Source organism: Oncorhynchus mykiss, chromosome 20 (assembly GCF_057628025.1).
Source record: "Oncorhynchus mykiss isolate SJ-2025 chromosome 20, ASM5762802v1, whole genome shotgun sequence".
Taxonomy (NCBI): Eukaryota; Metazoa; Chordata; class Actinopteri; order Salmoniformes; family Salmonidae; genus Oncorhynchus; species Oncorhynchus mykiss.
Genome location: NC_143041.1, coordinates 15,518,040 through 15,542,081, shown reverse-complemented (window position 1 = coordinate 15,542,081; position 24,042 = coordinate 15,518,040). Strand labels below are relative to the sequence as shown.

At 45.7% G+C, this 24,042-nt stretch overlaps 2 protein-coding genes across 2 annotated transcripts; one reads left to right on the top strand and one right to left on the bottom strand.

Annotated features, from left to right (window-relative positions):
* Positions 1-1,547: 1,547 nt before the first annotated feature.
* Positions 1,548-3,266, bottom strand: LOC100305179 (Guanine nucleotide-binding protein alpha-13 subunit). The gene is given in 2 exon segments (NM_001165083.1): positions 1,548-2,370; positions 2,961-3,266. Coding segments are annotated over 2 exon segments (582 nt in total). The 5' UTR covers positions 3,244-3,266; the 3' UTR covers positions 1,548-2,071.
* Positions 3,267-4,154: 888 nt separating this feature from the next.
* LOC110498739 (regulator of G protein signaling 9) lies at positions 4,155-23,829 on the top strand. The gene is given in 18 exon segments (XM_036955732.2): positions 4,155-4,462; positions 11,168-11,264; positions 12,268-12,318; positions 12,704-12,810; positions 12,904-12,955; positions 13,083-13,141; positions 13,223-13,299; positions 13,403-13,484; positions 14,899-14,961; positions 15,448-15,477; positions 15,604-15,665; positions 15,846-15,959; positions 16,073-16,188; positions 16,475-16,562; positions 17,748-17,886; positions 18,077-18,159; positions 18,957-19,080; positions 23,089-23,829. Coding segments are annotated over 18 exon segments (2,055 nt in total). The 5' UTR covers positions 4,155-4,396; the 3' UTR covers positions 23,734-23,829.
* The last annotated feature ends 213 nt before the right edge of the window (positions 23,830-24,042 follow it).

The following is a 24,042-nucleotide window of genomic DNA, read 5'->3' as shown; positions in this document are numbered from 1 at the left end:
AAGGGTTTTTCTTTATTTTTACTATTATTCTACAATGTAGAATAATAGTGAAGACATCAAAAATATGAAATAACACATATGGAATCATGTAGTAACCAAAACATTTTTTTATATTTGAGAGCTTGGCACACTTGGCATTCTCTCAATCAGCATCATGAGGTAGTCACCTGGAATGCATTTCAATTAACCGGTCTGCCTTGTTAAATGTGGAATTTCTTTCCTTCTTAACGCGTTTGAACCAATCCGTTGTGCCGTGATAAGGTAGGGGTGGTATACAGAAAATAGCCCTATTTGGTAAAAGACCAAGTCCATATTATGGCAAGAAGAGATCAAATAAGCAAAGAGAAATGACAGTCCATCATTACTTTAAGACATGAAGGCCAGTCAATGAGGAAAATTTCAAGAACTTCTTCAAGTGCAGTCGCAAAAACCATCAAGCGCTATGATGAAACTGACTCATGAGGACCGCCACAGAAAAGGAAGACCCAGAGTTATGGCGGCAGGTAGCTTAGTGGTTAGAGCATTGGGCCAGTAACCAAAAGATTGCTAGATCGAATCCCAGAGCTGACAAGGTAAACATCAGTCGTTCTGCCCCTGAACAAGGCAGTTAACCCACTGTTCCCCGGTAGATCATCATTGTACATAAGAATTTGTTCTTAACTGACTTGCCTAGTTAAAGAAAGGTAAAAAAAAGTTACCTCTGCTGCAGAGGATTAGTTATTTAGAGTTAACTGCACCTCAGAAGCTGCCCAAATAAAAGCATCAGAGTTCAACAAACAGACAGAACAGAACTGTTCAGAGGAGACTTCATGGTCAAATTGCTGCAAAGAAAACACTACTAAAGGACACCAATAATAATAAGAAACTTGCTTGGCCCAAGAAACACGAGCAATGGACATTAATGAGTCCAAATATGAGATTTTTGGTTCCAACCGCAGTGTCTTTGTGAGACACAGAGCAGGTGAACGGATGATCTCCGCATGTGTGGTTCCCACCGTGAAGCATGGAGGAGGTGGTGTGATGGTGCTTTGCTGGTAACACTGTCAGTGATTTATTTAGAATTCAGCAAGGCTACCACAGCATTCTGCAGCAATATGCCATCCCATCTGGTTTGCCCTTAGTGGGACTATCAAACAATGACCCAAAACACACCTCCAGGATGTGTAAGGGCTATTTGACCAAGGAGAGTGTTGATGGCCTTGCCCCTAAAAATCAAGAAATGTCAGGCCTGACACTGACTTATATCGCTCCTTGGCATCCTGTAAATCTGGCTGTCACTGCTGTATTGCTGCTATGTCACTTTTATGTCAGTGTTAGTGTTGAATGCAGCCGGTTAAAGGGGCTTTGAGTGAGTGTGTGTTCTACCTGTAAGCAGATCAGCATTCCAGCGTAAATCATACTCGATCTCACCAACAAACAGCTCACCAATACTTAAGTATTTTTCTATCTATAGCTTGTTCTCCATGTTATGGTGAGCCAACCTGTGCTATTTGGGATGCTAATTCGATTAGTTCCGACATTTCTTAATTTCTTTCTTTTTACTTTTTGGATTATGTGTGCATTGCTTGTATTGCTAGGTATTACTGCACTGTTGGAGCTAGAAACACAAGCATTTCACAGCACCTGCGGATAACGTCTGCAAATCTGTGTACGCAAACTTTGACTGAATGTTATCAGCATTTATTTCCATGACCCCAACTCATTTTCTCACGGCTCTTCCTTGTTCCTCTGCAGCAGACAGAGTGAGCATTACATCGAACACAATACAAAATTACAGTACCGATTAGCAATACACAGAATCATGATAAAACCTCAATACATATCGCAGCAGTACCTAAGTATCTTGATAATATTGTATCGTGAGGTCCCTAGCAATTCCCAGCCCTAGTGTGTGTGTTAGGAAAGACCAGGTGTCAATAGAGGAGAGCTGAGGTCGGCACAGCTAACAGACTGACGCACGTGCAGCTTGAGCATCCGACACACACACCAACCTCACACACATGCAGAGAGCGCCATTGAGAGACAAGGGAGGAAGCAGCCGCAAGTCTCTGGTCTCTACTCAGTTTCACTTTTACTTCAGCTCAGCCAGTCTGCAGAGGCCTGATGAGTGTGTGTGCATCTGTGCATGCGTGTGTGTACTGACCAGCTGGAACTCCCTGCGTCTGTCGTAGGCGTGTTGTATGGCAACGTCAGCCCACAGGGCCTGGATGGAGGGCAGGTACTTGAGGAACACGCTCGTCTCCACCTGGCCGTGCACCATCATCGAAGATCGTGTGTCAAATGACATCACATTGTCTCCGTGCACCTGGTTGTCAGAGGAACCCCAGGGGATCTGAAGCTTCTCCCGTGCATCCACCAACACACGCACACCTGAAGGGGAGAGAGTTAGGGATTAGAGTTAAATACACACAGGGGTCTGTGGCCCACAACCCTATCTGACAAGTATCAGAAGGCAACAAGGCTGATTTAAAATAAGTATTTTTGTTCGAGGATATAAACCACAGTTAGATAGTTTGGTCACTCTGGAGGCATGTTACACCACTGTTCAAACGACACTGAAAAAAACCCTCAAAGAATAACGTTAGAGGAGTTGAATTTTAGAGCTGGCAGCAGGAAGTCATATTTTCTCAAGTATATCTGATTTAGTTAGCCAGTTATAAGATAAAATGGCAATTTTACATTAGAAACGGCGATACTCCCACACTAGTCGATAGTCATCAACACGGGCGTTCCTCCACTAAACGGGGAATTTGTATTTCTGAAGCTAAACCCCATACAGTAACAGTTAGCTAGCTAATCTGCTGCTACCTTCGGATAGCAGCTCCACTTATAAACATAATGGAAACTTTGCCAAAAAGTTTTCACCACTCAAGTTACAGTCGGGCCCGAAAGACGAACGTTAAGAATGTTAGTGTAGCTTTTTTTTTAGATATAGTCCCGTAGACTTTCTCCCTAGTTACCTTTGATAACATTGCTGTAAATTATTGCCCGGAACTCTTCTCGAGCTTGCTGGTCGAAGTCCTGCCCGTGGATAATCCTCATCTGTTTGAGGAAAGTGGACTTGCCGCTCTCGCCCGCGCCCAGTAAAAGTATCTTCACTAGTCGTTTCACGTAGGTTTTGTCCCGGGAAATACTTTTGTCAATCGCCTTAGATTTCCTCAGCTGTTCCACCTCGGTGTTGGTAAGCAGGCAAGCGGGGAAGTAGTGGTTTAGTACGGATCGGGTCGGCAGGAAGTCCGCCATGTTTCAACCAGCTTCATCGATACACGGGAGTGAGTTTGCGCGTTCATGTAAGGAGCGCGGACACGCTACTGTCTACTCTACACCATAGAAATATAATGATTTCTATGTAAGTACACACTGGCTGCGTTTACACAGGCAGCCCAATTCTGATCTTTTACCCAATGTTGTAGAAAGAGCTGATCTGATTGAACAAAATACCAATACGTGGAAAAATATCAGGGGTGTATTTATTACGTAGATTCTGTTGCAAAACGTTTAGTAACGGAAGCAAACGGAACGAAATGAGGAGGGACCTACTTGAAATTATTGAAAATGTTTGGATTAATGATTACACCGCTGTATTGGGCTGCCTGTGTTAATGTTCACACACACACACACACACACACACACACACACACACACACACACACACACACACACACACACACACACACACACACACACACACACACACACACACACACAGGACCAAGCCTTTGGGCATGCCCCTATATTTTATATAACCAAAAAGTGTGCTTTGGATGACAGTACAGTCTACCAATCTAGCATATAATGCCTTTCTTGCAAAGCAAAATTAATACATTAATTTCATCACTTAACCATGTGATTATTCTTTTCATTTTGCCCTGATAAAACTTTTTTACATCCTCATTTAGACCACTTTTTTTTATTTTTACCAAAGTTGACCAAATTAAACAAAATAGCTGTTCCTAAAATTATAACATTGAAATACCTTATTATTCACATCACATCAAAACCCTAATGTAACATTTAACAGAACAATTCAACACTGTCAAATTACAATCATGACTTGATCATGAATCATTTAGGCTCTGAGTTGTATGATCCAATGTCCCCACCTTGTGGTCACACCACACAGTTGCATAAATGCAGAGCATATCGGTTACCTTACTTCATATAGCAGGCTATGGCAGACAGACGGTTCACTGGTGGGAATATAGAACCGTGCCCCGATTGGCTAATACGATCTCCCTCTCCATCCCTATCGATGCATGCTGGTCATTGTATTGATAACCTACTCGCATATTCCTTCGCATCTAGCGTCTTTCCTTTGGCTGGAGAAATATTAGGCTACATTCATTCAGAGTGTAGCCGTTATCATAGTGAATAATAGGGGAGGAAGGCAGACAACATGACCATCAGAAACGTACGGGATCATGGACAGAGGTTCCGTCCGAGGATGGCATGTCTCAAAAAGGTAGGTAGGTTAGCCCAATCAGAGATCGTTATGCTACAGGGCAGATGCAGACATCTAGGCTACAGTGTGTTGCTACATTTAGTCATCAAAATAAATATCGACTATTCGTTCATCACACGCTGGGCAGTGGAGTCTGATGTTTTGTATTATTATCCGGGTTGTCGACCCAGTGCACCTATATGATAATAATACATAATGATTACAAGAACAAAAAATCATAACATGCCATATTCTCCTACAGCCATTTTTTTTAAACTCAGCTGTTATGGATTTGTTGCCACATATCACAAAACATCCTTCCCAGGAAAGCCTGTCTATATTTACAGTTAACCAGCTAGTCATGTTTAGTTGTTTCACAGGTGTCAATAAGAGTGTGAGAGAGCTAGCCTATGCCGTAAAATGAGACCACCTATCCTCAATGTGCAAAGTGTAAGTACATTACTTCCGTGAACAGCATTTCACAAACTTGTACTGTAGCTTTGGCTTTGACTGACACTGTGTTCTCTCTACCATTGTATTGCTACTCAGTGATGAGGTCACCGAGTGTGTGATCAGTATTATCTGATCTACTATTGTGTGATTAGTATTAGCACCTCCAGCAGCCAGCAGATAATCCAACCCATTTGTACTAACCCTACTGGACAGGACAAACTCTTGTTGCATTCCCAGCTGGGACCATGCTTGTTGTGCCAGCTTCTGTTACCAACAGGCTACTAAAACTGGGTTCTCTGTGTAACTTAATGGGGAACTGCACCCGCTGATTTGGCCTCGTTTTCTGGCTTGCTCCTCAAGAAATGCTGGTGGCCATGACATAAACCAAACATGAGTTGACTTGGGGGTGTGGTATGATGTGGGTGTTTCTTGAGTGTGTCCTTGCAACCAGCAAATCAAATACAATTGTATTAGACGCATACACATATTTAGTAGATGTTTATTGCGGGTTTAGCGAAATGCTTGTTCCTAGCAGTGGAGTATTATCTAACAATACACAACAATACATATAAATCTAAAAGTAAAAGAATGGAATTAAGAAATATAGATACAGTTGAAGTCGGAAGTTTACATACACTTAAGTTGGAGTCATTAAAACTCTGGTTCATCCTTGGGAGCAATTTCCAAACTCCTGAAGGTACCACGTTCATCTGTACAAACAATAGTATTCAAGTATAAACACCATGGGACTATGAGGGACTATTAAACACCATGGGACTATTATTCTGACATTTCACATTCTTAAAATAAAAGTGATGATCCTAACCGACCTAAGACTGGGAATTTTTACTAGAATTAAATGTCAGGAATTGTGAAAAACTGAGTTTAAATGTATTTGGCTAAGGTGTATGTTAACCTCCGACTATATTAGGTCGAGCAGTGTCGGAGTCCGGAGTACAATTAAGTGATAATTCCCGAGAAGCCGGTGTTGGGAGGATATATTGGCATGGATGTTTGACCCGAGACGAAGTTGAAGGCCGGCAAAACTTTTTGGGTTACTACCTGATTTCATATGTGTTATTTCATAGTTTTGATGTCTTCACTATTATTATACAATGTAGAAAATAGTAAAATAAAGAAAAACCCTTGAATGAGTAGGTGTGTCCAAACTTTTGACTGATACTGAATATATGTATGTATGTATGTATGTGTGTGTATGTGTGTGTGTGTATGTATTTATGTATGTATGTGTAATGACGTTCGTCTGTACGAGAGGCGGACCAAAGCGCAGCGTGGTTGTTTTGATTCATGTTTTAATAAATAACTACACATGAACAAACTAACAAAAACAAGAAATGTGAAAACGCAAAACAGTCCTATCCTGTGACAACAAACACAGTGACAGGAACAATCACCCACAAACACACAGTGACACCCAGGCTACCTAAGTATGATTCTCAATCAGAGACAACTAATGACACCTGCCTCTGATTGAGAACCATACTAGGCCGAAACATAGAAATACCCAAATCATAGAAAAACAAACATAGACTGCCCACCCAACTCACGCCCTGACCATACTAACTACATACAAAACAAAGGAAATAGAGGTCAGAACGTGACAGTACCCCCCCCCCCCAAAGGTGCGGACTCCGGCCGCAAAACCTTGAACTATAGGGGAGGGTCTGGGTGGGCGTCTGTCCGCGGTGGCAGCTCTGGCGCGGGACGCGGACCCCACTTCACCATTGTCTTAGTCCGCCTTATTGTCCGCCTCCGTGGCTTTCTCACCATGGCCACCCTTCTCAATGACCCCACTGGACAGAGGGGCAGCTCGGGACAGAGGTGAAGCAGCTGCTCGGGACAGAGGGACAACTGCTCGGGACAGAGTGGCAGCTGCTCGGGACAGAGGGGCGGCAGCTGCTCGGGACAGAGGGGCGGCAGCTGCTCGGGACAGATGGGCAGCTGCTCGGGACAGAGGGGCGGCAGCAGCTTGGGACAGAGGGGCGATAGCAGCTCGGGACAGAGGGGCGGCAGCTGCTCTGGACAGAGGGGCAGCTGCTCGGGCGGCCCCTGGCTGACTGGCGGCACTGGCGGCCCCTGGCTTACTGGCGGCCCCTGGCTGACTGGCGGCACTGGCGGCCCCTGGCTGACTGGCGACACTGGCGGCCCCTGGCTGACTGGCGGCACTGGCGGCCCCTGGCTGACTGGCGACACTGGCGGCCCTTGGCTGACTGGCGGCCCCTGGCTGACTGGCGGCACTGGCGGCCCCTGGCTGACTGGCTGCACTGACCCTCCCTGGCTGACTGGCGGCCCCTGGCTGACTGGCGGCACTGACGGCCCCTGGCTGACTGGCGGCACTGGCGGCCCCTGGCTGACTGGCGGCACTGGCGGCCCCTGGCTGACTGGCGGCACTGGCGGCCCCTGGCTGACTGGCGGCACTGGCGGCCCCTGGCTGACTGGCGGCACTGGCGGCCCCTGGCTGACTGGCGGCACTGGCGGCTCCTGGCAGACGGGCGGCACTGGCGGCTCCTGGCAGACGGGCGGCACTGGCGGCTCCTGGCAGACGGGCGGCACTGGCGGCTCCTGGCAGACGGGCGGCACTGGCGGCGCTGGGCAGACGGGCGGCACTGGCGGTGCTGGGCAGACGGGCGGCACTGGGCAGACGGGCGGCACTGGCGGCGCTGGAGAGGAGGAAGGCTCTGGAAGCGCCGGACTGAGTAGCTCTCGTAGCGCCGAACAGGCGGGAGACTCCGGCAGCGCTGGACAGGAGGAAGGCTCTGGTAGCGCCGGAGAGGCGGGAGACTCCGGCAGCGCTGGAGAGGAGGGAGCCCCTGTAAGGATGGGCCGGAGAGACAGCCTGGTATGGGGGGCTGCCACCGGAGGGCTGGTGCGTGGAGGTGGTGACGGATAGACCGGGCCGTGCAGGCGCACTGGAGCTCTTGAGCACCGAGCCTGCCCAACCTTACCCGGTTGAATGGTCCCGGTCGCCCTGCCAGTGCGGCGAGGTGGAATAGCCCGCACTGGGCTATGCAGGCGAACCGGGGACACCGTGCGTAAGGCTGGTGCCATGTAAGCCGGCCCAAGGAGACGCACTGGAGACCAGATGCGTAGAGCCGGCTTCATGGCACTTGGCTCGATGCCCACTCTAGCCCGGCCGATACGCGGAGCTGGAATGTACCGCACCGGGCTGTGCACCCGCACTGGGGACACCGTGCGCTCCACCGCATAACACGGTGCCTGCCCGGTCTCTCTAGCCCCCCGGTAACCACAGGAAGTTGGCTCAGGTCTCCTCTACCTGGCGTAGCCATACTCCCTGTTAGCCCCCCCCCAATAAATTTTTGGGGCTGACTCTCGGGCTTCCATCCGCTCTGCCGTGCTAGTTCCTCATAATGCCGCCTCTCTGCTTTTGCTGCCTCCAGCTCAGCCTTGGGGCGGCAATATTCTCCTGGCTCTGCCCAGGGTCCTTTCCCGTCTAGAATCTCCTCCCATGTCCATTTCTCCAAATAGTGCAGCCTCTCCCACTGCTGCTGCCGCTGCTCCTGTTGCTGCTGCCTCTGTTGCTTCTCCTGCTGCTCCTCTTGCCGTTGCCCGTTACCACGCCGCTTGGTCCTGTTGGGGTGGGTGATTCTGTAATGACGTTCGTCTGTACGAGAGGCGGACCAAAGCGCAGCGTGGTTGTTTTGATTCATGTTTTAATAAATAACTACACATGAACAAACTAACAAAAACAAGAAATGTGAAAACGCAAAACAGTCCTATCCTGTGACAACAAACACAGTGACAGGAACAATCACCCACAAACACACAGTGACACCCAGGCTACCTAAGTATGATTCTCAATCAGAGACAACTAATGACACCTGCCTCTGATTGAGAACCATACTAGGCCGAAACATAGAAATACCCAAATCATAGAAAAACAAACAAAGACTGCCCACCCAACTCACGCCCTGACCATACTAACTACATACAAAACAAAGGAAATAGAGGTCAGAACGTGACAGTATGTATGTATGTATGTATGTATGTATGTATGTATGTATGCATATATGTGATGGGATATACAGCCATTATGGACAGTATGTGGATAGAATATATCGTATATCTGAAGAATACTTAGGATATAATAGTATATGTGCAGCAATAGTTGAATAGGATGGCCTTGACTAGAATACAGTATACATATGAACTGGGTAAAACAATATGTAAACTATATTGAAGTGACCAGTGTTCCATGTCTATGTACATAGGGCAGCAGCCTCTAAGGTGAAGGGTTGAATAGCTGGGTGGTAGCCGGCTAGTGACAGTGACTAAGTTCAGGGCAGGGTACTGGGGGGAGGCTGGCTAGTGATGGCTATTTAATAGTCTGATAGCCTTGTGAGAGAAGCTGTTTTTCTGTCTTGGTCCCAGCTTTGATGCACCTGTACTGACCTCGCCTTCTAGATGATAGCGGGGTGAACAGGACGTGGCTCGGGTGGCTGAGGTCCTTAATGATCTTCTTGGTCTTCCTGTGACACCGGGTGCTGTAGATGTCCTGGAGGGGAGGCAGTGTGCCCCAGGTGATGTGTTGGGCAGACCGTACCACCCTATGGAGAGCCCTGCGGTGCAGTTGCCGTACCAGGTCGGTGATACAGCCCGACAGGATACTCCAAATGGTGCATCTGTAAAAGTTTGTAAGGGTCTTTATTTCTTCACCCTCCTGAGGTTGAAGAGGCACTGATGGGGGCGTGCTCCCTCTGCTGTCAACTGAAGTCCATGATCAGCTCCTTCGTTTTGTTGACGTTGAGGGAGAGGTTATTTTCCTGGCACCACTCCACCAGGGCCCTCACCTCTGTCTTGTCGTTGTTGGTAATCCGGCCTACCATTGTTGTATCGTCTGCAAACCTGATGATTGAGTTGGAGGTGTGTGTGGCCACATGGTCATGGGTGAACAGGGAGTACAGGAGGGGGCTGAGCACGCACCCTTGTGGGGTCCCTGTGTTGAGGATTAGTGTAGTGGAGGTGTTGTTGCCTACCTTGACCACCTGGGGTGACCCGTCAGGAAGTCCAGGACCCAGTTACACAGGGCTGGGTTCAGACCCAGGGCCCCAAGCTTAATGATGATTTTGGAGGGTACTATGGCGTTGAAGGCTGAGCTGTAGTCAATGAACAGCATTCTTACATAAGTATTCCTCTTGTCCAGATGGGATAGGGCAGTGTACAATGCAATGGCGATCTGTGGATCTATTGTGGCGGTATGCAAACTCCACTTTGTCTCTGTACTGACATTTTGCCTGCTTTATGGAGTGCATAACTGGACTGTTTGTATTCGACCATATTTCAAGTCACCATGCCATGGTAAAATGCAGTGGTTCACTCTTTCAGTTTTGCGTGAATCCTGCCATCTATCCACGTTTTTTGGTTTGGGTAGGTTTTAATCGTCACAGTGGGAACAACATCCCCTATACACTTCCTGATGAACTCAGTCACCGTGTCAGTGTATAAGTCAATGTTATTCTCAGAGGCAACCCGGAACATATCCCTGTCCGCGTGATCAAAACAATCTTGACGCATGGATTCCGATTGGTCAGACCAGCGTTGAATAGACCTTAGCATGGGTACATCCTGGTTGAGTTTCTGCCTATGGGAAGGGAGGAGCAGAATGGAGTCATGATCTGATTTGCCAAAGGGAGGGCCTTGTAGCCAGGATATGCGGTTTCCAGTTTGCACAAGGTCCAGTGTAGTTCCTTTTAAGAGACACGCCCACCTGTCAGAACCTTTCCCGCAACTGTTTCCCTACTCAATCACTACAAACAAACCCCCTGATTAATACAGTTAGTGGGGTGGTTAAACTGTGTATTGTTCTGTATTTTGATGTAAGTGGTACAGAATCTGATTCCGCCGACATGTACTCCCTCCATCAATATACCGGAAGCCGTCATAAGGTGTATCATCCAGTGCGTGAAGCCCTGACCTGCCTTCCTTTTGGGCAATTATGTGTGAAACACATCTCACTGTCCTAGGAATGCCCCAGACATGATGAAAACGAGACTGGATTCCCCCAGGGTGAAATGTCCCTTTAATAGTAATAGTTCTATTGAAAAGTAATAGGATTCTATAGATGTAATTCTATGCATATGGATCTGACCTGTCTCACTATCATAGTATCCTGTTGACTTCCTGTCCTGTTGTCATGGTAACCTGTTTTCTTGACAACCCGTTGTCTCAGTGACCCCGCCTCTGTAGTGGTGAATGTCTGTTGTCTTTATGACCTGTTTTCCTGCTGTCTGCAAGGTGGAGTCTGTGATGCTGGAGATGCAGGATCCAAAGACTGGAGTCAAGTCACAACCCCAGAGACTGGTTAGCACTACTATACCTCACGCTATCACAGGTAAACCCACACAAAGAAGAAAACAGAAAAAGACTCTCAGATAGTGGCTGCCATAGGTTAGGTAACTCCTACAGACCACAGGACCTTTTTTCCCCAAGTCTTGAGCTCAAGATTATATCGCCTTGACAACCTCTGGTCGAGAAGGAGAGAGGGGGGGGGGGCATAGGGAGACAGGGAGGTAGTCAGAGTAGGAGGAAGAGCATTAAGGAGAGAAAGATGAGAGAGAGATGGCTAAAGAACCTACTGTACACTCTTGAGTTTTAATTATACAACTTCAGCTTGGTTTGTTTCTGGTAAAATCATCCTTGATTACAGACACTGTAACAGCATGTCGTCTGGGATTGGTAAAACATAGAATAGCGTAGCATAGCATAGATTATACAACGGGTGGGCCGGGACTATCTCTTGGAAGAATGAAAATAATGTTTTTCATGAAAATGCTGTATGTCAATCATTATTTGAATATGTTGGTAACCTGTTGTATAAAAGTGATAATGGCCACACAGCCGGTGTTTGAAGGATATATTGGCACAGTTTGCCAGTGCTCGACGTCGTCTTGGGCCTAACACGCATGCCAATATATCCTCCAAAAAGTGGCTTCGAGGGCATTCTCACTTGAATTAAATAGCTTACTGGAATAATTTCCAGTATCCCTATAGAGAAATTTAGTTGGCAGTTGTTTCTCTGAGGCAGGCATCTGGCATTTATATATCACCCCTCTCTCCTCTCCACTGCCCCTTTTGATTTCAGAGTTACTGTAACGATGTGCGCTGAGAGTCGGGAAGCAAGTTCAGGGAGGGAATACATTTAATAAATGAAACAAACACGCAACACCGACAGCGCACTGACCTGAAACAAATACAGACACAATGACAACTGGGGAAGCAGACTGGTGACCTAGAGGCCGGAGAGGGAGCACACGTGACAGTTAAACCAATGAGTCTTGATGTCATACATGTGATGTTATATCTCTACAATAGCTGTTTGTTGTCACCTTCTCCAGGTGAGGACATTGTGGCATGGCTGACCAACTGCTACAGTATAGGAGCAGAAGGTACGCACGCACGCACACACACACACACACACACACACACACACACACACACACACACAGACACACACACACACACACACGCTTTGCGCACACACACACACACACACACACACACACACACACACACACACACACACGCTTCGCACACACACGCACGCACGCACACACACACACACACACACACACACACACACACACGCTTCGCACACACACACACACACACGCACACACACGCACACACACACACACACACACGCTTCGCACACACACACACACACACACACACACACACAGAGCTGCCTAGTATTATGGTTCCTGAACACCCACCCCTTTTCTCTTTTTCTCTCCCTTTCTCTTCTTCTTCCCCCTCTCTCTGTCTGTGTAGAGGCGTGGGCTCTGGGCACCATGTTGGTGGCATTTGGGTACATCTACCCCCTCCAGGATCATAAGCGACTAGTCATCAAACCAGACGCGTCTCTCTACCGCTTTCAGGTAATAATGACAACACCTCATGAATCTTAAGCTTAACCAACCCCCTTACGCCTAACTCTATGCCAAACCTCTGTGCTTTTTGTCTTTTCTCAGACACCATACTTCTGGCCAGCCCAGCAGTGGCCTGTAGAGGACACAGACTATGGTGAGATGCACACAGAACAAGACAAAACAGAGTTAAAGTTTTCTTTATTGTTAGGTCATCTACATTGAAAAACAAGTTTAAGTCAAAAAAATGACAAAATAAAATGAAAATCATGTTTATTTCTCAGCAATATACCTGGCTAAGAGGAACATCCGCAAGAGAGGAGTACTGGCGCTGTATGAACAGGTGAGAGACACTCACACGTGCATGCAGGCACACACATCTATCTAATGTGGAAGTAGTAACACACTACTCTGTTGTCTTCAGGTGCAGTATAACAGTCTTCACAAGTGGATGAATCATAAGTGGGACTTCATTGTGATGCAGGCTAAAGAACAGTACAGGTTAGTCTGGCAGAAATAGACTGCACTGTCATACATTCATCCACAGACAGACTGTGTACCGGTACTTGGAAAATTTGACTGTTTTGTGTATGTCTGTGTGCAGGGCGGGGAAGGAGAGGAAAAAGCCGGATCGCGTGGTGTTTGACTGCCAGGAGAGAGCCTACTGGGTGGTACACAGACCTCCGGTGAGACACACACACTAGTGATGTGTGGGTTGACTCATAACCCAATGCCTCCGCGTTTATATCTGCGGGTTTAGGGTCATGAAATATTGTGTGGATTAAGTGCGGGAGGGTGGCAGGCAGGTTGAATAAAGAGAAAAAGCTGCTTTAAAATGTAATAAATATATCATTATTTTGCAATTAATATCTATAGGCTACATTGAGGTTTTTCTTTAATCATTTTTTTTTTATCTGACATTAGTGTGTAAGCCTAAGCTTTAGGTCTTATCTGTAGTGAAACAAATACACGCCAATTGCCAAATGCTTTTGGGATCTTGGGCAGAATAAGTTAACGTTGATCCACTGAGGCAAAAAGGACAATATCGGAGTTGAATTCAATATGAAAAAAGCTTTGAAATGGAGAGCTGAAAATAAAGAGAAGGGAGGGCCAGAACAGTAGCCTATTGTTTACGAAAGATGTTATGTGTGATGATTGTGAGGTGCTGTACAAATTTGACAGTCACAAGACGGGGCACGTCAAGGGAAATGTGCTGTTCAGATGGGTTAAATGGAATAGTAACTGAAATCTGGACGCTGACTGCAGTTCTACAACCTCTAATGTAATATTTCACTACCTCAGAATTAAGCATTTCTTGCAGTAAAATGATACACCAAATGTACATTTTGACTCGGGAACAGGAGTGGAGAAATAGGATTTATTTCTTTCAGCATCTTGAGAGAATATGAGTGCGCGATAGGGACCGCCTGTAAAGACGCTATCTTTATCAGCGTCATAAAGGCCGATAGTATTCAACCACATAAAATATGCATCCAAGCCGAAGTCGTTTTAATTCCCGTAAAACCAGTAAAACTGATGTTGTTTGGTCCAAAAAAAAGGGTTGAGTTATTGCATTTTCTCCCGGGTTCCTTAACGTCTTTGCTATGCAAGAGAAGCAGAGATGAAAGAGAGAACTTTAAAGATCGATTTGAAGTATTAACTCTATCGATGTATGCCATTTTCTGATGAGCAAGGGATATTTAGTATTCTAGGGCAACAAGTAATGACAGAAGAAAAGCTGCAGGTGTTTAATTACACACAAGGTCACTATGGGGCGATAACTTGAACCTGCGTTCCATGTAGACAGATATATTATCAGAAACACTATTCCTGTACTGTGACTGCTGACAGGTGAATATATCTCCAGGTGAGATGATGTGTTTCTCTGCAGGCAGGAGCTCTGGCCTTTCACGACTGGACAGACAGGCTACTAACGAAGCATCATGGGTAGAGAGTGATGCATCCTGGGTAGTCTCATGGGGGTGCAGTGGGGTTGGCGGCCTAGCTTATTCCTCTGTCTGATATCAATCACAAACCAAAACATGAAAATATTGAATCATACCGTGCACATTACTTAATGTTTTGTCTGTCTGTCTGTAGCCAGGGACCGTCAGTGCAATGGACTACGGACTTGAACGCATGGTAGACCCCAACACAGAGGAGGTAACAGGTTAGTCCCGCTGTTTGTGTGTGTATGTGTGTGTGGATTAGCCTGCTCATGTGGGGTATATTGTAGCCACAGTATCATTGTCTGTGTGACCTAGCAAGGACAAGGTGGTATTCAATCTGCTTATATTTGATAAGAGGATTTCTACCTTGGTAATCTGACACTAAATACAGGTACATACCCCTCTTCCTGCCACCCCCCCTTCCCCATGACTGTAGTCTCTGTTAACCAATCACATCACACCTGTTCCCTCTGTTAGCCAATCACATCACAGATTTAGTTTTATTTCTGTTTGAATTCATCAATATTATTTTTCCCCCCTCTCTTTTTCTGTCTGCAGGTTTTCTTCAATGCCTCTCTTACAGTCGTAACTTTGAAGAATACTTCTACACACACAGACAGACGCGCACAATGAATGCAAAGTTTACTGCAGCTGTCCATTCTGCTGTTATATATTACCAAATCATTGTTTTATTTCCCAGAAACAAACTTCAGACTTCTTCAGAAGAATTGTGAGAAACAACTTTTAACATCCTAAAATAATTAGCATATAACATTTACCCTAAATGTACATATGAACAGTTCCTCCTTCCTTTTGGCTGTGTTGATGAATATTCCTTTCCCCCTGTTTCCTGTAGATGATTTTTACGCAGCAGTCCATCATGAGGCCGAGGGTCAAGTCATCTGTGTCTATCGGAGCGTATGTCACTATAGTTTAGATGTCACCACGTTTGACAATCCATCACACCTAGGGTTAAAAGCTGAAATCCTATAGGATCACCATGCGATGAATGGTGATCATCTAGGTGCTAAAAAGCATAATTCTCCATTCTCTCCAACATGGCAGTTGTTTCTTGTGTTTGTTTTCTCTTTTCTCCAGTCTTGTGAAGTACTCTGTCACCTATAATAAGCACGACCCTTTCCTAGCCCCCTGTCTCCCTAGCAACCCCTGGGTAACTGATGATGTCACCTACTGGTTTCTCAACATGGCAAAGTGAGTCTGATCCCTAACTGTCCAGCTTACTATCCCTGTCCTACCTGTCGTTGTAGAATGTATTATTTGAACTGATATCAAAACGTGGACGTTCATATGTGTGTGTGTGTCAGTGTGGGAATTCCTACCAAGATGCGTGTGGAGAGGTGGACCTTCAGTTTTGGGGAGCTGCTCTCTGACCCTCGAGGCAGAGATGACTTCAGACTCTTCCTCAAGAAGGAGTTCAGCGGTACGTTGCTACAGCGTTACGGCAACATTGGGAAAACATTGCAACAATGGTGTTATGATATTATGTTTTCGTCCATTTCTTGAAAAATGGAATCTTATCTCAACGAGACTAACATGGTTAAATAAAAAATGTTTTACATGATTTTAGGCAGGCATGTCCCATTTTACACCCAACAGTCTGGGTCTTTTCAAGGTGCCTCTGATTGTTCTTTTAGGGGATTGACATTATACAACTAAAGTTTGAGTGGCTGGTTGATTGATTAGTTAATGGATTGATTTATTGGCAGGTGAGAACCTGGCGTTCTGGGAGGCATGTGAGGATCTGAAGTGGGGAACAGCCGCTACCATGAATGACAAGGCCCAGCAGGTCTACAAGTAAAGAGAACCATAACCCCACACACTTGGGACTGAGCTGTTACCACCTCTGTGTTTGGGTCTACCATATGTAGTCCATTGCACTGACGGTCCCTGGCTACGGACAGACAAAACATTAAGTCATGTGCACGGTATGATTTGAGGTTATGTTGTTTTGGTTTGTGATTGGTATAAGGCAGGAATAAGCTAGTCCCCCAACCCCACTGCCCCCCATGAGACTACCCAGGATGCATCACTCTCTACCCATGATGCTTCGTTAGTAGCCTGTCTGTCCAGTCGTGAAAGGCCAGAGCTCCTCCCTGCAGAGAAACACATCATCTCACCTGGAGATATATTCACCTGTCAGCAGTCACAGTACAGGAATAGTGTTTCTGATAATATATCTGTCTATGTGCAACGCAAGTTCAAGTACACGTTTTATCGCCCCATAGGTTTAGTTTGCAGACAGGATGAACATACAACACAGCAGTGTTGTAGTACTCGTGACTGGTCTTGAGTCAGGTCTCGAGACCACATATTGAGTGTCTCGGTCTTGTCTCCGTGTCGGATACATTTGGACTCGGTCTTGACTCGGTCTCGGACAGTGAGGACTCGTCATTTCTTCCCGAGACCAGCTGAGACCAGCGGAGTAAAACTTATCAGCTTCCATTCAGTCAGCGCATAAAACCACTTCGCCAGGCCAAATATACAGAATATACTCCTTTTTTGAGACATTAATACATTATCTGAACAGTCTTTATATCTATTATAGACAGATTAGTACAGTGGTGAAACTATAGGACCTTCAGTGTGTGACAGGTTAGTACAGTGGTGAACCTATAGGTCTTCAGTGTGTGACAGGTTAGTACAGTGGTGAAACTATAGGACCTTCAGTGTGTGACAGGTCCTATAGGTCTTCAGTGTGTGACAGGTCCTATAGGCCTTCAGTGTGTGACAGGTTAGTACAGTGGTGAACCTATAGGACCTTCAGTGTGTGACAGGTCCTATAGGTCTTCAGTGTGTGACAGGTCCTATAGGCCTTCAGTGTGTGACAGGTTAGTACAGTGGTGAACCTATAGGACCTTCAGTGTGTGACAGGTCCTATAGGCCTTCAGTGTGTGACAGGTCCTATAGGCCTTCAGTGTCTGAAAGGACAGCAACCGTAATACCAGCACACACACACACATTAACCATGTCTCTGGTTAGGACTTTCCTGACGCGTGGCGCCCCCCGGTGGATCAACATTGATGGGAAGACCATGGAGGTAACAGTTAAAGGGTTGAAACACCCTCACAGATACGTACTGGATGCAGCTCAGACACACATCTTCATGCTGATGAAGAAGGTCAGTTTCACCACACTAATAGTACAGGCCCTCTGTCTGCTGTAACTGGAAAATCATACACAAAATGGCTACCATGATGTAACATGGCTGCCATGATGTGACTTATTTTGGAGTAAAACGTTCAATACTTGTACAGGAGGTATCTAAGTGTGTGTGTGTGTGTGTGTGTGTGTGTGTGTGTGTGTTATAGGATTCTTTCGGGCGGTACCTGAAGTCTCCAGTGTTTAAGGACACTCAGAAGAGGGCCATCTGTCCTGACCAACACATGTTCAGGTCAGTGCTATGTGTGTGAGAGAGAGTGTGATCAGTACAGTGGAACATATTGTCTGCACTGGTGTGACTACTGTAAAACTTAAATTAAACGCAGAGTCTCAAATAGCCGCCTGTTTCAAATAAACGCTGTGTCTAAATGAATTGTTTGAGGTTTCCATTAATTACTATGAATTGTTTATGAGGCTTGATGTTTCATTTGTTACATTAAATAATTCAGTAATAACAATTATGTAAACATCTGTTTTTATTGCCAGTAAGAAAATACTAGCCATTGGCTGCTAACAGCTGAGATCTGCTTGCTAACTGGAAAGCACAAAAACAGTCAACAACTTCTGGATTCCTTACCCCAGAAATTGGCCGATCACCCTCTAGTGGTGAAAAGTAATAACTGTCGAAAATGCGCAGTCAAAGATGAGAATAATTATTCTGTCAAGGAAAAGTTATTATTTTTTATTTGAGGCATACTTAAGACAAAAGAAATGTGACACAGTGTGTAAACGATAATACATTAGTGCAGGAAATGAAGAAATGGATTGAAATGCTGAAATTAAACAATTAAATATGCAAATGAGCAAAAACTATGTGCATTAAGGAAATAGATGCCTGGCTCAAATTGAAGCCTGCCTCGAGGCACGTGTTACAAATAAACTCACAGGCTATTAACTAAAGTTTTACGGTATCTCCCTCAACACCTCTTTCCCCTCTCTCTCTAAGAGATAATTAGTGTGTAAATGTAAGGACATGAATAACGCTCTCTCACCCTCCTCAACTCTCTCCCTCCCCCATCCCTTTTCCAGTGTGCCCCAGTTGGAGGCCAATGCGAGGAAGCGTCGACCCAGCATCAGTCCCATCATCGTCCGCCAGCTGGAGCAGGAGGAGAGAGCCAGGATGGCCACCAGTGGCCCTGTGGACATCACACAGGTCATGAGCAAACTCAGCAACAAGGGCAAGGAGGTGCCCCCGTCCAAGAAATAGACCATAGACACACTCACATGCATAGACATGAATACACACACTTCTATAAGCATAAACACAAGCAACCACTTACACACACACACACACACACACACACACACACACACACACACACACACACACACACACACACACACACACACACACACACACACACACACACACACACACACAGAGAATACACAGAATACACACCAGCTGAAAGCTAAGCAATGTAGTTGCTACCTTTTACATATAGTTTGGAGTACAGCAAAGTTGACAAATAGTGAGCATTTGAAATAAAATGTACTATTTTGAATTTCTATCAACTGTATGCTGCCATGGCCAGTGTAGCATACATACATCAGACAAAACAGCTGGAAGAGCAGTTATGTCTATCAGTCTGACTGTCATTAGAACGCAATACTACCACAGACACAAGGGTTTAAAACCATTGAATGTTTCATGTTATTAAGTGTTTTAGTCTTGATGGTATGCCTCACTCACTGAGCAGTATCACCTGTCTCACCTGTATCTCTTTTCTCTCACCTGTCATCAGCATGTTCTACCTATAGGGACACATCTGTGTCGTTCCACCAATAGAGTGCCTTTTATGTCCCTCATGCATTATGTGTGTACATTTTGATAAAACATTCCATTTAACAGTTGGATCACATACATCTACGTTCTGACTTACACGACATGACCTACAGTGCCTTGCGAAAGTATTCAGCCCCCTTGAACTTTGCGACCTTTTGCCACATTTCAGGCTTCAAACATAAAGATATAAAACTGTATTTTTTTGTGAAGAATCAACAACAAGTGGGACACAATCATAAAGTGGAACGACATTTATTGGATATTTCAAACTTTTTTAACAAATCAAAAACTGAAAAATTGGGCGTGCAAAATTATTCAGCCCCTTTACTTTCAGTGCAGCAAACTCTCTCCAGAGGTTCAGTGAGGATCTCTGAATGATCCAATGTTGACCTAAATGACTAATGATGATAAATACAATCCACCTGTGTGTAATCAAGTCTCCGTATAAATGCACCTGCACTGTGATAGTCTCAGAGGTCCGTTAAAAGCGCAGAGAGCATCATGAAGAACAAGGAACACACCAGGCAGGTCCGAGATACTGTTGTGAAGAAGTTTAAAGCAGGATTTGGATACAAAAATATTTCCCAAGCTTTAAACATCCCAAGGAGCACTGTGCAAGCGATAATATTGAAATGGAAGGAGTATCAGACCACTGCAAATCTACCAAGACCTGGCCGTCCCTCTAAACTTTCAGCTCATACAAGGAGAAGACTGATCAGAGATGCAGCCAAGAGGCCCATGATCACTCTGGATGAACTGCAGAGATCTACAGCTGAGGTGGGAGACTCTGTCCATAGGACAATAATCAGTCGTATATTGCACAAATCTGGCCTTTATGGAAGAGTGGCAAGAAGAAAGCCATTTCTTAAAGATATCCATAAAAAGTGTGTTTAAAGTTTGCCACAAGCCACCTGGGAGACACACCAAACATGTGGAAGAAGGTGCTCTGGTCAGATGAAACCAAAATTGAACTTTTTGGCAACAATGCAAAACGTTATGTTTGGCGTAAAAGCAACACAGCTGAACACACCATCCCCACTGTCAAACATGGTGGTGGCAACATCATGGTTTGGGCCTGCTTTTCTTCAGCAGGGACAGGGAAGATGGTTAAAATTGATGGGAAGATGGATGGAGCCAAATACAGGACCATTCTGGAAGAAAACCTGATGGAGTCTGCAAAAGACCTGAGACTGGGACGGAGATTTGTCTTCCAACAAGACAATGATCCAAAACATAAAGCAAAATCTACAATGGAATGGTTCAAAAATAAACATATCCAGGTGTTAGAATGGCCAAGTCAAAGTCCAGACCTGAATCCAATCGAGAATCTGTGGAAAGAACTGAAAACTGCTGTTCACAAATGCTCTCCATCCAACCTCACTGAGCTCGAGCTGTTTTGCAAGGAGGAATGGGAAAAAATTTGAGTCTCTCGATGTGCAAAACTGATAGAGACATACCCCAAGCGACTTACAGCTGTAATCGCAGCAAAAGGTGGCGCTACAAAGTATTAACTTAAGGGGGCTGAATAATTTTGCACGCCCAAATCTTCAGTTTTTGATTTGTTAAAAAAGTTTGAAATATCCAATAAATGTCGTTCCACTTCATGTTTGTGTTCCACTTGTTGTTGATTCTTCACAAAAAAAATACAGTTTTATATCTTTATGTTTGAAGCCTGAAATGTGGCAAAAGGTCGCAAAGTTCAAGGGGGCCGAATACTTTCGCAAGGCACTGTAAAGTGGCCTGAATCGCAGTTTGCGTTCCAATTCATCCCAAAGGTGTTCGATGGGGTTGAGGTCAGGGCTCTGTGCAGGCCAGTCAAGTTCTTCCACACCAATCTCAACAAACCATTTCTGCTTGGACCTAACTTTGTGCACTGGGGCATTGTCATGCTGAAACAGGAAAGGGCCTTCCCCAAACTGTTGCCACAAAGTTGGAAGCACAGAATCATCTAGAATGTCATTGTATGCTGTAGCATTACGATGTATCTTCACTGCAACTATGGGGCCTAGCCTGAACCATGAAAAACAGCCCCAGACCATTATTCCTCATCCACCAAACTGTACAGTTTGCACTATGCATTGGCGCAGATAGTGTTCTCCCGGCATCCGCCAAACCCAAATTAGTTCGTCGGACTACCAGATGGTGAAGCGTGATTCATCACTCCAGAGAACCTGTTTCCACTGCTCCAGAGTCCAATGGCGGGGAGCTTTACTCCACTCCAGCCGACGCTTGGCATTGCGCATGGTGATCTTAGGCTTGTGTGCGGCTGCTGACAGTTGCTGACGTTGCTTCCAGAGGCAGTTTGGAACTCGATAGTGAGTGATTATTTTTACGCGCCACGTACCTCAGCACTCGGCAGTCCCGTTCTGTGAGCTTGTTTGACCTACCACTTTGCGGCTTAGCCGTTGTTGCTCCTAGATGTTTCCACGTCACAATAACAGTACTTACAGTTGACCTGGGCAGCTCTAGCAGGGCAGAAATTTGACGAACTGACTTGTTGGAAAGGTGGCATCCTATGACGGTGCCACTTTGAAAGTCACTGAGCTCTTCAGTAAGGCCATTCTACTGCCAAAGTTTGTCTATGGAGATTGCATGGCTGTGTGCTCGGTTTTGTACACCTGTCACCAACGGCTGTGGCTGAAATAGCCGAATCCACAAATTTGAAGAGCTGTCCATACTTTTGTAAATATAGCAGTGTTGTGTTCGAGACCACTTAAAGCGAGAACGATTCAAGACCAAGACTGGATGGGCGGCGAGTCCAATTCAAGACCATGATTGTAATTTTGTCAAATCACCACCATAATAAGAGTGATTTGATAATGAGTTAAAAATGGCTGCATAGGACCTTTAAGCTTGTATTTAATTGCTCCTCCCCACAACAAACTTCTGATTACTTTCAGTTACACACTGTCACAAGGGGAGCTATGGATGATTTAAGATGAAATCGACAACCCTGTCACGGTCAACCTTGTCAATTTTCACTTTTATAGTCATTTTTCTTCATTTGACCTCTTGAGATGGGGAAACAGTTACACTACCCTAAAGGTGCCCTATTTGTGGAATGACACATACTGGATGTTGTATGTCATTATTGTAACTTACATTTCTGCACCATCCATCCAATAAAGAGTCTATGTCCAGCACATGTCTGTCTGTCATCTCATCTTCACTGTGTCATCCAGTCACTGTGCCCATCTCTGTCAATTAGTCCATAATGCCATAACAGATAACTCACAGTATTTTCTGTCCGAGGGCCAGACCAGTCCATGCTGCCTTCATTTATACCAGTGTTCAGTGTGTGGTGTATTAGTATGACCTCTCAGTGATCTTTCCCCCTTGACCCTAAGTCTGAACTCTGACCTTTAACCCCTACATCTGTGTCACTTCACGGCACCCATACCCCACCTGGCGGTCTACTCTGGCCCCCCTTCTTCTTCCACCTCACCCCCTTTCCCTCTCTGCCTCCCCAACACCCCCGCCTGCTCTTCACCCATCAGCGTAACCATAGATAGCACCCCCGCCTCAGAACGTAGGTGGGAGGGAACGGGGGGAGGTGGGGTGGAGGGGGGAGAGGTCGACATTGAGAGCCGGGGGACTGCTGTCTCTTCTCGTTCACGTATGGCTCTCTCATTGGGCCGTCTGTTGAGAGGGGGCTGTACTCCCTCCACAGTATTCCCCAGCATTACGCCAAAATGTCCTGCCCTCTTCGGGACAAGCAGCCGCGTTCAGCCTATCAGCATGGAGCAGCCCAGCCCAGGCGCATTGCCAAGTGAGTCACAGAAGAGTAAGCTCCCACACACCTTTATAGATCCTCATCCCTTCAGTCCCTCATCCCTCTTTCCTCTCCACTTTCCTTCAGTTTTTTTCCAGATCAAGGTGGACATCCCTCCAGAGTGTCGTATCTACCCCCGTTGACTCTGAGGATGAGGTGGAGAGATGGGGGCATTGAGAGGGGGAGGGCAGGTGAAGGAGATCATCTGTCCCTGGGAAAGTCTAACACCTTATGATGGGGCCGGGTAATGCACACACACACACACACACACATTAACGAGCATGCGCACACACACACACACATTAACGTGCATGCGCACACACACACATTATTGCTGACATTTCCAAAGTATAATCCGTTACAGTTACTTGTTACCTGTCCAAAATCAGTAATGTAGGATTTGGATTACTCAAACTCAGTAATGTAATCTGATTACGTAGTTATTTTGGGAATACTTTCCACCTCAGAAGCGTTAGAAGACGTGTGTCATCATAGTGGTCGCTGACTTGTCAGACTCGCTCAGGTGGAACAATCCGAAAGTAGAACATTTCAATGCT